At 48.9% G+C, this 14,588-nt stretch overlaps 2 protein-coding genes across 5 annotated transcripts in view; one reads left to right on the top strand and one right to left on the bottom strand.

The window, feature by feature from the left end:
• Positions 1 to 10,296, top strand: part of CA12 (carbonic anhydrase 12) — a 48,573-nt gene extending 38,277 nt beyond the window's left edge. Inside the window, exons 8-11 of one of the 2 annotated variants that reach the window (XM_004578349.2) lie at positions 730 to 856; positions 6,628 to 6,660; positions 7,507 to 7,594; positions 8,564 to 10,296. In XM_004578349.2, the coding sequence (XP_004578406.1) occupies positions 730 to 856; positions 6,628 to 6,660; positions 7,507 to 7,594; positions 8,564 to 8,633 (318 nt within the window). In that variant the 3' untranslated portion in view covers positions 8,634 to 10,296. The remainder of the gene's footprint in view (positions 1 to 729; positions 857 to 6,627; positions 6,661 to 7,506; positions 7,595 to 8,563) is intronic. The other variant, XM_058665727.1, reaches the window with a different exon arrangement.
• APH1B (aph-1 homolog B, gamma-secretase subunit) overlaps positions 1 to 14,588 on the bottom strand; it is a 105,969-nt gene that overhangs the window by 47,091 nt on the left and 44,290 nt on the right. The gene's annotated exons all lie outside the window — the stretch shown is intronic.

The following is a 14,588-nucleotide window of genomic DNA, read 5'->3' on the forward strand; positions in this document are numbered from 1 at the left end:
ATATCTGTAGGGAACAGCACAGCCTAACCCAGAAGCCATTTTGGAAACCGATCACATCATCCATCCAGGGAGCGTGTGGAAAGGCCACGGAGCCAGGGGACCAGGGAAGCCCTCTGTTACAGAGCTGGGTTCTGGTTCGCCAGTCTCTAGGAGGGGCCAAGGAGTCCCCCAACTGCCCCAAGGTTTTCTCACGCAGTGAAGACTTCAGATGGAACCTGCAGCTGACAGCACTGTTCTCCCTAGGGGCTTACAGCTGCAGGCAAGACAGACCAGCACTGCCCAGCACCCAGTTACTGAAGCACAACCCCTTGACAGGGAATGCCCTTTTAAAAAAATGGATTTGAAGAACAGAGAAATAGTTTCAATCCACTGATTCACTCTCCATATGCCTGCAACGGTGCCAGAAACTCAACCTAGACCTTTCACGTGGGTGACAGGGCTCTGGGTGATTGAGTTATCGCTACATAAGCAGGAAGCTGGAGGCTGGAGTCAGGGTGATGAACCCAGGCACAGTGATGGGGGATGTGGGCATCCTGACCACTAAATCCACTAAGCCAAATACCTGCATCTTCCTCTCCTACCCTTCCCCATCCCTTATCACTGCTCTAGGGGGTCTCTCACTGAGTACCCAGAGGCTGGGGCCTGAGGCTTCTCCCACTGGAGGGAGGTGAGGCCAGGTAGGAGATGTCACTGTGCCTGCTGGGTGTTTTCTGCTCTTTCCCCCCTCAGCTCCTGGCTTTGCAGACAGCTCTGTACTACACACGCGCAGACGACCCTTCCCCTAGAGAAATGATCAACAACTTCCGGCCCGTCAAGGATGTCGATGTGAGGCTGGTACGCACCTCCTTCCAAGAAGGTGAGGAGTTGCAGGGTCTGTGGGGTGGGATGCCAAGCCCTGCCACATTTCACAGGGAGTTTGTCTCTGGCACTGGTGTGTGATTAAGGGCACCCTGGCCTTAACTATGGGTGGTACACATCAAAGAGCTTTAGAGTAGGGGCTTACTGGGGACTCCCCTGACCATCCTCTACTTCTCTGGGTCTTGCAGAGAAGCCCGAGCTGGGCCCTCTGGCTACCTGTGTTAAGTGTGTCTTCCATAGAGCAGGGAGCAAGGATGTTCTCAGGGACTTCTTGGCTCCGGAGACTGATCCCTTCTCCTAAGACCCTCAACAAGACCCGGCTTGTGAGATCAGACTTCTGATTTCTCAACTCCATCCCAGGCCCGGCCTGGTGATTCATACACCAGCAACATCCAAGGATGCCCCTTGCAGGATGCAAGACAGTGGGCAAACCCCAAGTGTGTGGCCATCAGCAGCTGGAGGTCTCCTGCGGCAGGGTCAACCAGGCAGGAGAGTAGCCTGCTTGCTGCTCTTTTGTCTGATTCCCTGGGAGCCTCCTGCATAGGCTCAGCAATCCAGTCCAGACTGAACAAAGTATAGTAGTTCAGTTTTTTCCTAACACTGTGAGGGTCCACTTGTCCCTTTTTGTAACCAAACTGCCCAAACTTGAAGCATTTCCACTTGCTCAGTACTTTTGTCAAATGCCCCTGGAAGTGGGGGCCAAGGAAAGGTATAGGGATATATATACTCTTGGGTTCTACAGCCTTCTTCCAATCTCTGAGCTCACTTTGTCATTGTAGGTTTTTTTACTGTATTTTTAAAAAAATTACTTATTTATTTGAAACGCCAAGATACAGAGAGAGAAAAATCATGAGAGAGTTAGGCCAGGCCCAAGTTACCCAGCCAGGAGCTTCTTCCAGATCTCCCATGTGGGTAGCAGGGACCCAAACACTTGGACCATCTTATGCTGCGGTTTCCAGACCACCAGCAGGGAGCAGGACTGGAAGTGGACCAACTGAGACACAAACCTGGCGCCTATAAAGGATGCCAGCATTGGAGGGAGTGGCTTTACCCACTATGCTATAGTGTCAGCCCCTCTCACTGTAGATTCTTGAGCTATTCTCGCTGGGCTAAGCTTGCATGGTCAGAAGCAGGGCAGATTCCTGGAAGTTCACCCCTTCACCTCTTTACATCATCACTCTGGGACCCCAGTGAGCCAGGTATTCATGTTTACAGACGGGAGAAGCCATCCCTCATTTCACCTGGGTTCTTAGTTCCCTTCTTGCTGTGTGAGATCAGAACTCTCACTTACCATACTTGTTACACACACACTGTGCATTAGCAGCCTGCCTTTCTGAGCAGAAGGGAACAGAATTAGGCCCTTCTCTTCCTTCGCAGAGAATTGCCTGCAGATTGGTTTTTCACAGACCCCTGTCCAGATGCTGACATTTGACATCATTTCTCCCTTTGCCACAGTCCCTGGCTGTGAAGAGATCTGTGAGCAATGGCCTTTCCACAGGGACTTGAGAATCTACATGACAAAGACAGCCAACCTTGAGGAAGACACTGGAATGTGTAGACTTACCCCTTCTGGGCCATTTTGGCCATAGCATTCTCCTTTCCCATTCTTCTGAGCACGTGGTATTCTAGGAAAGGTAGAACTCTCCAGCTGCTTCCAGTCTTAAAACCAGCATTCACAAAGCATAAAGCTTGGTGAGCAGGGATTTTACCCCAGACACCAGGACTTTTGCTGCAATGCAGCAGCAGGATCCTTTGAGCTGGTCTTGGTCTGTCCTTGGGAGCAGGATGAGGTCCAAGGCTTCAGCACTCTCACTCTCTCTCTCTCTCCTTGGTTGGGTGATGTGGACAAATCACGTCCCTTCTGCAGCCTTGGTTTTCTCAGCTATGAAACCCCAGGGTAGCTGATATTTTTTTTTAAAGATTTATTATTATTGGAAAGCCGGATATACAGAGAGGAGGAGAGACAGAGAGGAAGATCTTCCATCCGATGTTTCACTCCCCAAGTGAGCCGCAACGGGCCGGTGCGCGCCGATCCTAAGCCGGGAACCAGGAACCTCTTCCAGGTCTCCCACGTGGGTGCAGGGTCCCAAAGCTTTGGGCCGTCCTCGACTGCCCTCCCAGGCCACAAGCAGGGAGCTGGATGGGAAGTGGAGCTGCCGGGATTAGAACCGGCGCCCGTATGGGATCCTGCAGCGTCCAAGGCGAGGACTTAAGCTGCTAGGCCACGCCACCGGGCCCCGAGAGCTGATATTCTTGCTGGGCTCACAGGTTATAATGCTTAGTGGATGCTAACAACTGCCCCGTCATGACTTTACATTACAGGGTGTGAGGGCAGTTACAGAGGATCAGAAGAAACTGAGCAGAAGCTTGAGTGTGACAAGCAAAAGTAACTCTGCACTTGTAATGATGGACTGTGGCTTGGGGAATAGTTAGCCAGCATCTTAGAATGGCTTGTAGCATGCAGTGCAGGCAGGTTCCAAGCACAGCGCTTTGTAGATTGTCCCAGGCTCGCTGGTGGAATGCAAGGGGGCCTCAAGATTAAGACCCAAATGCAACTTGGCTGCTGTCCCTTTTCTGCATGGCTTGCTCTGAGTGGCTGGGCTCGGCTCTTGAGAGGCAAAAGCAAGGTAAACTTCTTCATTCGGAGGCTGATTATAGAAACGTGGCCAGAATCCTTCCCTCTCTTTTACCTCCCAAAGAGCAGCAAACAGAGTTGCTTCCTGAGGAAGGATGAGGAGGCAGCCCCAGAGGAGTGATGCACCAAGCCTCATCTGCCCAGGACAACTGCATTCCCGAGGGCCTCTAGCACCCAACTAGGAGTGGGTCTTGGACTGTTAACACGGAGCATCAGGCTTGAGATTGTGAAACTGTCGGTGTGAATCTGGAGCAGTTTAGACTCAGTTATTTGTAGACCTAAAAGCATATTTACAGTCAGGGTCTGGTTTATTTAGGATTATTTTGTCTGTCTCTCCTGGAAGTTAATGAGAATAGTGGAGTCAGAAAATTCTGTCAAGGGAAAAGTAAAGTGAAGGAAATCCTTGAGGAGAGAGTGTGCCTGGACTTTGGATGAGGATAATTTTGGGATAACTGGGACTGAATTCTCCAACTTGACCCTCTGCTGCTCTCTCAGACCAGGCTTAGGAAAGGAGTGCAAGGCTGGGTTTGTGTCCTTACAAGGCTTACAGTCCTCAAGCAGCTGCAAGGGCCTGTGCTGTGTGTCATAGCAGAGGGCTTCCTTGGTCTGTACTAACCAGATGTCAGCAGCATCTCTCCATGTGGCACCCCAAAACTGTCTCCAGACATTGGCCTGCTTGAGAACCACCACCCCAGGGGCTGTCCAGCAACACTCCAAGCCCAGGAATGAGCTTCCCTCCCCCTCTCCCCCCTACTCATTTCCTAGGAGTATAGACTTGTGCATCACATACCCTGCTCCTTATTCTGGTGTGAAGATTTAGTGTGATGACAGTTACCCCTGCAACAGTAACACTGACCTCATAAAGGCGGAAACAGCCAGGCTGCTAGATACCTCATCCCCACCCCACTGCAGGATGTGACAGAAGCTGAAAGGGTAGAAAAACTGTATCCTCACAGTGGACTTCCCTGTGGGAGATGCCACCCAGACACCAAGTCAGGCTACCCAGGAAGCCAGATGCTGGCTGAGGAGAGGGGCAGGATGGAAGTCCTGGGGACCAAGGCTCAGTTGCCTTGGGTTGACCTCTTCCTAGCCAGTGGCACCCACTCTAGGGCCAGATGGTGATGAGAGGTAAAGCAAGAGTCCCCTCAATCCGAACCATCAGGTTATTTCAACACAGTAGGGCACAGAGAACCGGAGGGACAACAGGAAGCCAGAACATTTCTAGGATCACGTCTTTAGTAGGCTTGTTCCACATGCCATATACCTGCCCGCCGTCAAACCCAGAGCCTAGGCGCATTTAGATGAGAGTGTATGGTCAAGGGGGTGGGTCTTCACCAATGGCCAATCTACTGCGCAGCACAAGTGGGTAGTTTTATAAAACCTTAAAAGCAAGGACCCTCACACAGCTAAGACAGCTCATTATCAGAGGGTTTTTCCCCCCAAGTAGAATGCACACACTGTAGTTGTTGGCTTTGTTTCTATTTGTAAATAAAAGGAATCAGATGGTAGTGTATCTTCCATTCTGGCTACCTCACTCTGTGGACTTAGTTCAGTTTCCCTGGCGTGACAGGGGCAGTCCCTCAGCCATAAGTTGGGGCTCCTCAGTTGTCTGGGGGCCTCAGCGGCTGTCAGGATGTTTGGGTTACTGCAAAAGAGGTGACTCAGGGAACCACCCAGTTTGGCTGGTTCAACCGAGTGGTCAAGCACACTAGTGTACAAGGTGGGACCCAGTCAGGCCCCACTAGCCAAAGGGGCTAAAGAGTGGTACATCAAAGGGCTTAGGGAAGAAACCACAACCAGGTTTCTTATGTTAGCCATTTTAACATTCCAAGGACCAAGCAAGGTCTCTGAGCACCTTCAGAAAAAAAATACAACACACCCAAACATGCAGTTATGCTGTGCAGTGGCCACAGGCCACACAGGCACAGAGTTCTTGCCAGATGGAGACTTGGGGTCCCTGAGCCACAGACCGGTCTTTGTGTTTGGGTTACAAGAAGAGGCCAGGAGCAGGGAATCCAGGAGTCACCCTCTCTCCACTTGGTAGGCCAAGAGAACAAGCCACTCTGTCTCTGGGATAGCTCTTTTCCATGGCTATCAGGCGCATCCTGGTAGCTATGGAAGGTGAAGCGTCACCTGGGGATGCCGGGCCTGGGCTGGGAAGGCTTTGCAGGCCCAGTGTGAGACTGCAGAGGGGAACAGGAAGCAAAGATCACTGCTGAAGAATCACCCAGGCTGAGCAGAATATGCTCTGGTTCTGCAGTCTATTGAGTGTCCCAAGGGGAGTTAGTTGCTGGCCCTCAACTGGTGCCCTCACACTTGGCCAGGACTCTGCCAGGGTCTCAACTGCTACAATAGGCTCTATGGACACAGGCTCACCTATGTGTATGGCTGGGTGGTCACCACCAGCACACTCTGCCTTCTGGTATGAGTTAGAATAAAAGAACTCTTGCCATATACACATACACAGAAAACTAGAAGTTTCTACTGAGGTCAGAAAAACACCAGCTAAGAGGACATGTGTAAACTCAGAGTCCCAGATGGAAGACCTGACTGGGAGTATGCGGAAGAGAATGGAGATTTCACCTTGGATGGCAGCACACCAGATCAGCCCCACCGAGGACTCCTAACTCACCCCATTCAGCCCCAACAGCAATTTGGTGGAAGAAGCCATCATCCTCTGATTCCATGTATCAGAGAAGGGTATGGTGGACAAGTGGGTCCAGTAGGACTAAAGCAAAACTCGGAGCAAATCATGATGACCGATGGTTCGGGGAGAAGTCTGGCAGTGGGTTCCTAGCTGAGGAAGAGGGGCAGGTGCCAGAGAAGTAGACAGTAGCCTGCCAGATGGATTCTGCTTCTTAAACTCCCTCTCCTGGCCTCGCTGTATTAGAAACTGAAGTTTTGACTACAAAGGGACTGCTGTGATGAAGGAGAATGGGACAGAGGGACCACAGGATGAATGCCCTAGATGTATGCCCAACTCTTCTCCACTGGGCAGTGACCTGAGTCAAGAGCAAGCACCCCTAGAAACATAAGCCTGTGTCACCAAGAGCTTCATGCAACATAGCAGTCAATGTAGCACTGTTAATTGGCAAAAGATTAACTTACAATCTTTTCCTCCCTCCCCCTTCAAGTGCAACTCCTTCCCGGCACAGCACTGAGTGTGGGTATGTGGCCAATGCTGGCGATGCATGCTGCAGCAGGGTGATTGAGATTCTCGGTGTGATTTGGGCCTGTGATGCTTCTGGCCCACTTTCTTTGCTTCTCCATGCTGTTGCTATGGCTCCTGGTCCCCTCCTTGCTATGGGTCTTATCCTCAGGTTGCTGTCTAATTCAAAGATGAACTGCCAATCAAAAGCTCCTCCAATGAAAGACCTAATCAACTGCATGTGTACAATCAAAGAGCCTTCCTCAGACTTCTGTTGGTCATGGTGAGAGGCTACTGGCTGAGAACACACCTGGGCCCAGTGTGGAGGTCAGGTGAACGGCCATGTATTCTTGGCAATGAACTGGGTTGTTGGGGACTGCTTAAGACTCTGCGATGGAAAGCTGGGGGTGAAACTGACAGACATTCCAGTGGGCCTTCAAGTCAGGCAAAGACAGAATGAATTCTTACCTGCAGCCCAGGGTTTCTCAAAATGTGGTTCCATGTACCATATGCACAAACATCATCAGCTGGAGATGTTTGGTCAAATGCCGATTCCTGGGACCTAAGCCAAACAGACTGAATTGGGTCTCTGAGAGTTGGGCTGAAAAGAAATCTATATTTTGAACAAGCTCTTCGCATGATCTTTGTGCAAGTTTGAAAACCCCTACTGGACAACCACTAGGATTTGCAAATGGCCTCCTCTCAGTACTCCAGCCAAAGACCAGAATCTGAGTACAGGGATGGGGAAGATTATACCTTTCTGAGAACGATTCTGCAGTTGGGGACGTGATTTCATACCCGTGTGCCATGGCATGAGAGGGAAGGGAGGGAGGGATGTAATGTGTGCCCACTGCCTCTTCACCAGGCATCATCCTTTCCGTGGCCCTGGCCGGCGTTATTGGCATCTGCATTGTCCTAGCAGTGTCCATTTGGTTTTGCAGAAGGAAAAAGAGGTGAGTTGTTTGGATTCAGAATGGGGATGGGTGGCTCAACTGTCCATGATTCCTAGGTCTGAGAACGCAGTTGGCAGAAGGAAGGGCCCCTGTCACCTGAACCATCACTTATCCTAGGAGGATTGTTCCTGAAACACCAAGTGCCTCTGGCTTCCTTTGAATGAGACACTGGTCATTCAAGGGTCACTGTGCTTAGGTTTAGAAGTCTGCCTGCCAGCCCTGCTGCCACTGCTAATTAACTCTGTGGTATCAGACAAAGATCTTAATTTGCAGCTTCTAAAACATTTTTTTAAGAGAAAGAAAAAAAGATTCTCAACCTGCTGGTTCAATAAACAGGGAGCCTGGAACTCAATGTGGTTCTCTTATGTGACTGGTAGGGACCCAACTATTCATGACCCAGGGTGCACATTATCAGGAAGCTGGAACTAGAAGTAGAACTGAGACTTGAACCCACACACTCTGATATGGGCTGTGGGTGTCTTAACTGCTGCGCCAACACCTGCCTCCTCACTAAGATTACATCTTGTCTTTTATAAATGCTCTTTCTAAAAAAAAAAATTTTAAAGGAAAATCTGATCTCTGATTGACATTAGCTAGTAATGCTGTCACCTATGGTTCTGTGCTCAGTTCTCTCAGATCTTTCTAAAACTCAATCTTCCCAGGTGTGAAAAAACAAATGGGTTGCTGGAAGTTATGGAATCAAGGGTTTAAAGTAGGGAATAATAATGAAGCTGTCTTCTAGACACAGGTCAGGGGCTGAAAAGACACATGGCAGGTTAACATGCTCTGTTTGGGTTGATGCTTGGTTTGGGGGCATCCCCTCCCATGGTCAGCAGAACTGGGGATAGGCCTCGAGACAGGAGTATGGTTTGTATGGCTTCTCTCACTGCATAGTTGGATCAGCCTGCTCTCCCAGCTCACTCTATCCTCAGCCACTAATGAGACTGTGTGTTCTTATTGTTCCCGTAGCGCAAAAGGTGACAACAAGGGGGTCATCTACAAACCAGCTGCCAAGATGGAGACGGAGGCCCAAGCCTGAAATTCAAGGCCCTCTCAGGTGTCTAAGGAAGGACCTTGCACACACAGCTGGCTCTCAGGACACTTGAAATACCTCCAGGTGTTCTCTGAAGCTCCACCTGCAAACACCCAGATGCCTGGGGGACCTCGGGCTCCCTTAAGGCTCTGGCGCCACCACTAGAGTAGTGGAACTCATGGGTGGGATGAACTCCAAGAACCAGGAGGCAGGAACTCTGGGTTGCCTGCTGTGCCTGTGTGAGACGGGTCAGGGGTCTGGATTCTGGGTCACAAACCCAAGCTGCCCGCTGGCGGGCTGTTTACTCACTGGAAAACACTTCTACCCATGGCTTCAGGTGAGTGTGTTCACAAGTGCCTTGGAAATTATGTTTATTCTCCAAGTTTTCAGACTACAGTATGTACTTTCTGCTTGTATGTTGCTTCGGAAACCCAGTTTCTCTCCTCAGTGGGGGAGAGCTGCTGCCGTTTGATTTACTTCTGTGACAAAGCCTTCAGTCTGACCTCACAACTGTAGGGGAATAGTTGTGTTAACTGGAAAAATCTTGACAAGGAAAAGAAAACAAGAGATTGTAATACATTAAGGGTATTTTTCACAGTCCTGCTCTCTGGGTTGTAAATAATGAATGCATATTAGAGAAAAAGGTTTTGTTGTTGTTTTGGTTTGGTTTGGTTTCTTGGTGGGAGATAAGAGAGGCAGAGAGACAAGGAGGTAGAGGGGGAATGGAGAAGGCAAGGATGGTGTGGGAGACTGTCACACTGGAGTCTGAACTTGGATGCACAGTTGTTCATCAAGTTACAATACATGGGTAGAATACTGAATCTAAACCTAACCTCCTGTTAGGTTTTGTACTGTAATGATTTTTGTTATAAATAATTAGACCATTCCTACAGCAGATCTGGAGTTCTGAGGTGGCCCACTGTGCTTTTGAAAAATAGAAGCAAAATGATTACAGAGTTCCATCTCTTACCCAAATCTCACTTGAGTCTCTTTCTACCAGTGTGGCCTAATCTATTTCCCACTTAGAGGATATCAACTTGTAGTAAACTATGTTTTCAAGCTATAAAGGTAGAAAGTTGTCTACACAGGGGCCGGCACTGCTGTTGGTGTTTAGGAGCCAAGGATAATGGAGTATTACTAAGATTCTCACATTCCTCCCTGAGTCAGTTTCCAAGAAGATGTAACTCCTTCCTGGTTGTCCTGCCACAGATGTGGTGTCCCAGGGGAGGACAGTTAGTTCCACAGCAGGGGAGGACAGTCACCAAGCCCTTACTGCTACCTCCTTGCTGTTTCCAGAGAACGCTGGTTCATGCCTCCTTTCGATAGCTTGGAATGTCCTCTTGAAGCACAGTTGCTTTGCACAGCTTCCTCTGACTTTTAAAAACTCTACTCCCTCACCACTGCCATACACCTTTTCGTAACCATGACCATCCCTGTGACCTCCGAGGCAGTCTTGGAGCCTGGGGTGGTGCCTGGGCCTTGCCATTAGCATGCCTGATGTGTCATCCGATCAGAGCAGGGACATGCAGCAGGACCAAACCATATAAACAGGGTGAGTTCTGCCTCAGCCCGCATGACCAATCCATTTCAGAGATCTCTCTGCAGGTGTGGCTGCTGAAACAACAGAGAAATTATCTCTGTACCTGGCATGGGGCTGTTCAGAGAGAGAGAGAGAGAGAGAGAAAAATTTACAGGGAGGTTAGAAGCAGTGCTATTTCCTGTTCCCTCTTCTCTGCCAGCATAGGCCAGGCTCTCAGCTTTCCTGGCTGGGTGAGTGCTGTGCTGGGCATATGGCAGGTGGAGACACAGCAAAAGCAAGGCACAGGCTGGGGTGAGGGTCGCAGGGAAGGCCTGGCTTTGCTGGTCTTTCTTTCACCTCTTAGGGCTCTTGAGCCTCTTTCTTCCTTCAGTATCCCCTGGTAGAAGAAATACACAGCTGAGTCTGGGTCTTTAGTGCCCATTTCTAGGATTTGCTGCACTGACTCTGTTAGCATCAGACCTTACACTCTGTTCCCTCTCACAGCCTCCTGATGGGCCCTTACCATCTTTCGGGTCCTCTGCCGATGGGTCTGTTCAGTATGTCTGTATTTATTGTTAGAATGATTGTAATCAAGACGTAAACTGTAAATTTGCAAAATGATAAATAAAATGTTTTTCACATCAGACTGTTTTGGAGGAGAGAGTAAATTTGCAAATGGTGGTAGGTAACTAATGAGCACAAATGATCATGTCACATCACTTGTATCTAGGTCTTAGAAACTGACTCTCATTAAAAAAGCACAGACCGACTGCCTGGCTTGCTGTACTGGGTGTGGAAGCCTCTGGCGCGTGTAGCCCCGGGTCACACAGCTGGTTAGTTGGTGGAGCCGTGAAGTCTAGAGTTATCAGGGAAAAGGCTGAGGGAGGGTATCTGAGCTGGGGCTTGAAGAGTAAGTCAGATTTGAATGATGGATGGAAGAGAGGGAAATGTTCCTACCCAAGGCGGTGGAAATGCAGGGAACAGGTCCCATGTCTCTTTTCCCTCCTAACAGGTTCAGTGCTGTGCTTGCAGGTGGGTGGTCTCTCTGGGTCACCTGTTCACTGATTTTGGATCCTTTTGGCATCTACTGATCTCTATTTCTTCTCAAATCCAGACTTTATGCCTGCTTAGTGACCTGAGGCAGTCTGATAGGTGGTAAATCAGCACCATGGTTGTCTAGAAAAGCCTCCAAGTCTCACCTTCTAATTATCCCAGGACTGAGGCAGATGAAGGACTCAAGGGCAATTCTGCCCCAGTAGGTGATGGAGCAGCCAACCCAGCTTTGGGACACTCTCCAGCTTCTGAAGATGTGGTGGGTTAGAACTCGAGGATTGTTTGGTTCTCCCTTCTTGGCATCCTTCCCTTGTGGGGAGGAGGACAGGCATGGAATAAGACAAAGTTCCTCTGAAACTCGCAGTCCTTGGGCTTGCTCCCATCCAAGATGTTGGAGTCAGGGGAGCCCCTGCTGGAGAAGGCAGTGAGCATCACCCTTCTCTCCCTGAAGTCTTCTAATTCCCTCAAGTTCATCAATCTGGCCTCAGCTTAGCCATGACCTCCTCCAACAATCGCTCAATAGACAGTTTAGAGCACACAGGCCAAGGTAAGAGTACTAAATTATAATGCAAGACATATGGGAAATTATCAACTTTCTAGTAGTCAAAAACAGATAAACCTGTGATGTCATTTTAATATATTTTATGTAACTGATTAGGATGTGAAATACTGTAATTTCAACATGTAACTAGGATTTTAATGTGTGGCACTTTGGATTTTCCGAAGTAAATCTCTGAAATCTGGTGTGTATTTTACAGTTGACATGTCTTGATTCAGATGCTGAAGTTTCCTTATAAATATTTGATCTGGATTTAGATTTCAAAAAACTTACAGTTGAAAAAGCAGCTTTGCAACCCAAAGCTGTTCCAAACACTTGAAATTGTCTAAATAACTGAGTCAATTATCAGCTTTGAAATTTAAATTTGTGAAAACAAAACAAGTAGAGTTTCAGTTTTACCCCTTCCCACATTCCAAGTGCTGGAGAGCCACAAGGGGCTACTGGCCACCACATCTGACCGTGTGGATATGAAGTGCCAACCTGGTCCTTCCAGATACCCCTTGGGAGAGGTTAGCCTGGAGGACTTCCACACAGTAAGAAACCTGGAAGAAAGGCGTAGGCCATGGGGGATGAGGACTGGGAGACCCCGTGTGGGAGAAGCAGGGCAGGAGGGAAGCAAAGGGCACCAGGGAAATGAAGCTAACATGAACTGGCCAACAGACCTTGGGCCCCTCTGCTCTTCCCACCTCTTCTCTCTGTAGATGCTATGGGGGCTTCTCAGCCTCCCACTTGTGCAACCCTGAGGTCCAGGTGTCCACATGTGACAGGCCTGGGGCTTCCTAGTGCTGGGCTGCAGGCACATGGGCATGTGTTAAGTACAGAAGGACCTTCCCAGGTGCTGGACACACACACACACCTTGCCAGGTGCTGGACGGACACACACACACCACCACCACCCACCTTTCAGACTAGGAGTTCCCGCCTGATGGAACTAGATTTGGGCAAAGTCAGCACATCAGAAAACCAGACTGGTCATTAGCAGCGCTGCTTACCCTCTGGCCTGACAACTACTGGCCTTCCTTCAAGCCGTGGAGAGAAGGACCTCAGCTCCACCTACTGGAGGCAAGGTGACCTCTGGGGCTGCCTGCTGGGAAGTGGTGGGGAAATCTCACAGTGTCCACACCCCTTAGGGCAGGGCACCTTGCTGTCTAGAGACTGCCTGGCACGCGGCATGTGATCTTCTGGCTGGGCCTGAACTGTACGGGTTGTTGGGGCAGAGGAAAATCTGCATGTTCCACCCATGCCCTTTTGTTACAATGGCTGGGCAGAGGTGAGGGCTGAAGTATTTTGCAGGGCTGAATAACTCACCATAAAACATTACTGCAACCAGGTCAGGCTAGCATTTGGACTGGAGGTCAAGCTGAGATTCAGCACCACGCCCCCTCCCCCCACATATCTACGACTGTTCCAGTGCACAATTTGCTCCATTTCACAACAACCCAAACACTGGCTCATTTTCTCTGTGGAGAACATGGCCTCCATGTACCCACAGTGCTACCACCTTTAGTGGCAGTGCTAGGACCACCCACACTCCAAGGCTCCAGTGACACGGAAACACCTTGTCCAGCAATTTACCACCTCTATGCCAACCACACTGTAACCTCATAAAACCCCAGATACTAAAGGCACTAAAAACATTCCTGCCAATGATTTCCAGAAAGTCAACAACATCCTCCTACCTCCTACTGCCAATCTGCTCAGGAGCATCAAACTCTGACTCAGGAAAAAGGCTCACCAAGGATTGCCAATGGCAATGGGATGCAGGAGTGGGCTCAGTTCCTAGGATGTTACTGTCACCTCTTAATTCAGAAAACTAAATTCCCAAAGACACAGTAATTGAACTTTTTCCTTTCCCAAGGCTAAGCTGTAGAAAAGGAATATATGTATCATTTCTTGGCCTTTTGGCTCAGATCAAGTGAAAAGGAATATATGTATGTGTATACACATACACACACACACATACACACACACACACACACACAGAGTGACTACAAGAGTTTTGCAGAGAGTTCCTGGAAATCTGTCATATGAAAAACCTACACAAGGATTCCAAAATTTTTTTGCACCAAAATAAATTCATTTTATACTTTTCCAGACTTTCTGAAGTACCCCCGTATATGTTCCTTTTAGAATGATTCTTTAAAATATAAAGCAAAGCACCATGACAGAAAGCAGATCTGTGACTCCCTGGGGATGAATGAATAGAGGACAGAGGGACAACAAAGCCAGATGGTCATGGCTAAGGAGATGCTCATTAAACCCCTGCCTATGGCAATGGTTTCTTCACATGTCAAAACTGTTCATGGTTCATATTGCAAATATGTGCCATTTATGGTCATTATAAACCCTCCAAAATCTATAAAGGGAACATAAAAACAAACCCTCACAGAGCCTGTGATGCCTGGTCTTATACTGGCATCTACACCTGGCCCACTCAGAAGGCCAAGTATGGCTTATACATTCCTTATGGGTGGGGAAAGTGTGTGCTCTCTATTCAAACAGCCAGTTAGAACACTGACATTGTAAGTCAAAGTTACAAAGCATGGGTTCACTCAAACACTAACTCTAAGTATTCCATGCAATGAAGGCAGTGAACACAGGATTCACAGGCTTAAAAGCAGACAGGGACAGTTACAGCAGCTCTGTGTTGGTGATGGCGCTATGAATCAGCATTCTCTGGAAGGAGTAGAAACTTCTTGGTGAGGCAGGTAATGTAACTAACTGGTTAATCAGCTGATACCAGCTTCACAAACTACCTGGGCACCTTACCCCAGAACTCAAACATCTTAGGGTCTCTGCTTTCAACCACACCATATGGAAATATGAGACA

The sequence above is a fragment of the Ochotona princeps genome, chromosome 6 (genome assembly GCF_030435755.1).
Source record: "Ochotona princeps isolate mOchPri1 chromosome 6, mOchPri1.hap1, whole genome shotgun sequence".
NCBI classification, from domain to species: domain Eukaryota; kingdom Metazoa; phylum Chordata; class Mammalia; order Lagomorpha; family Ochotonidae; genus Ochotona; species Ochotona princeps.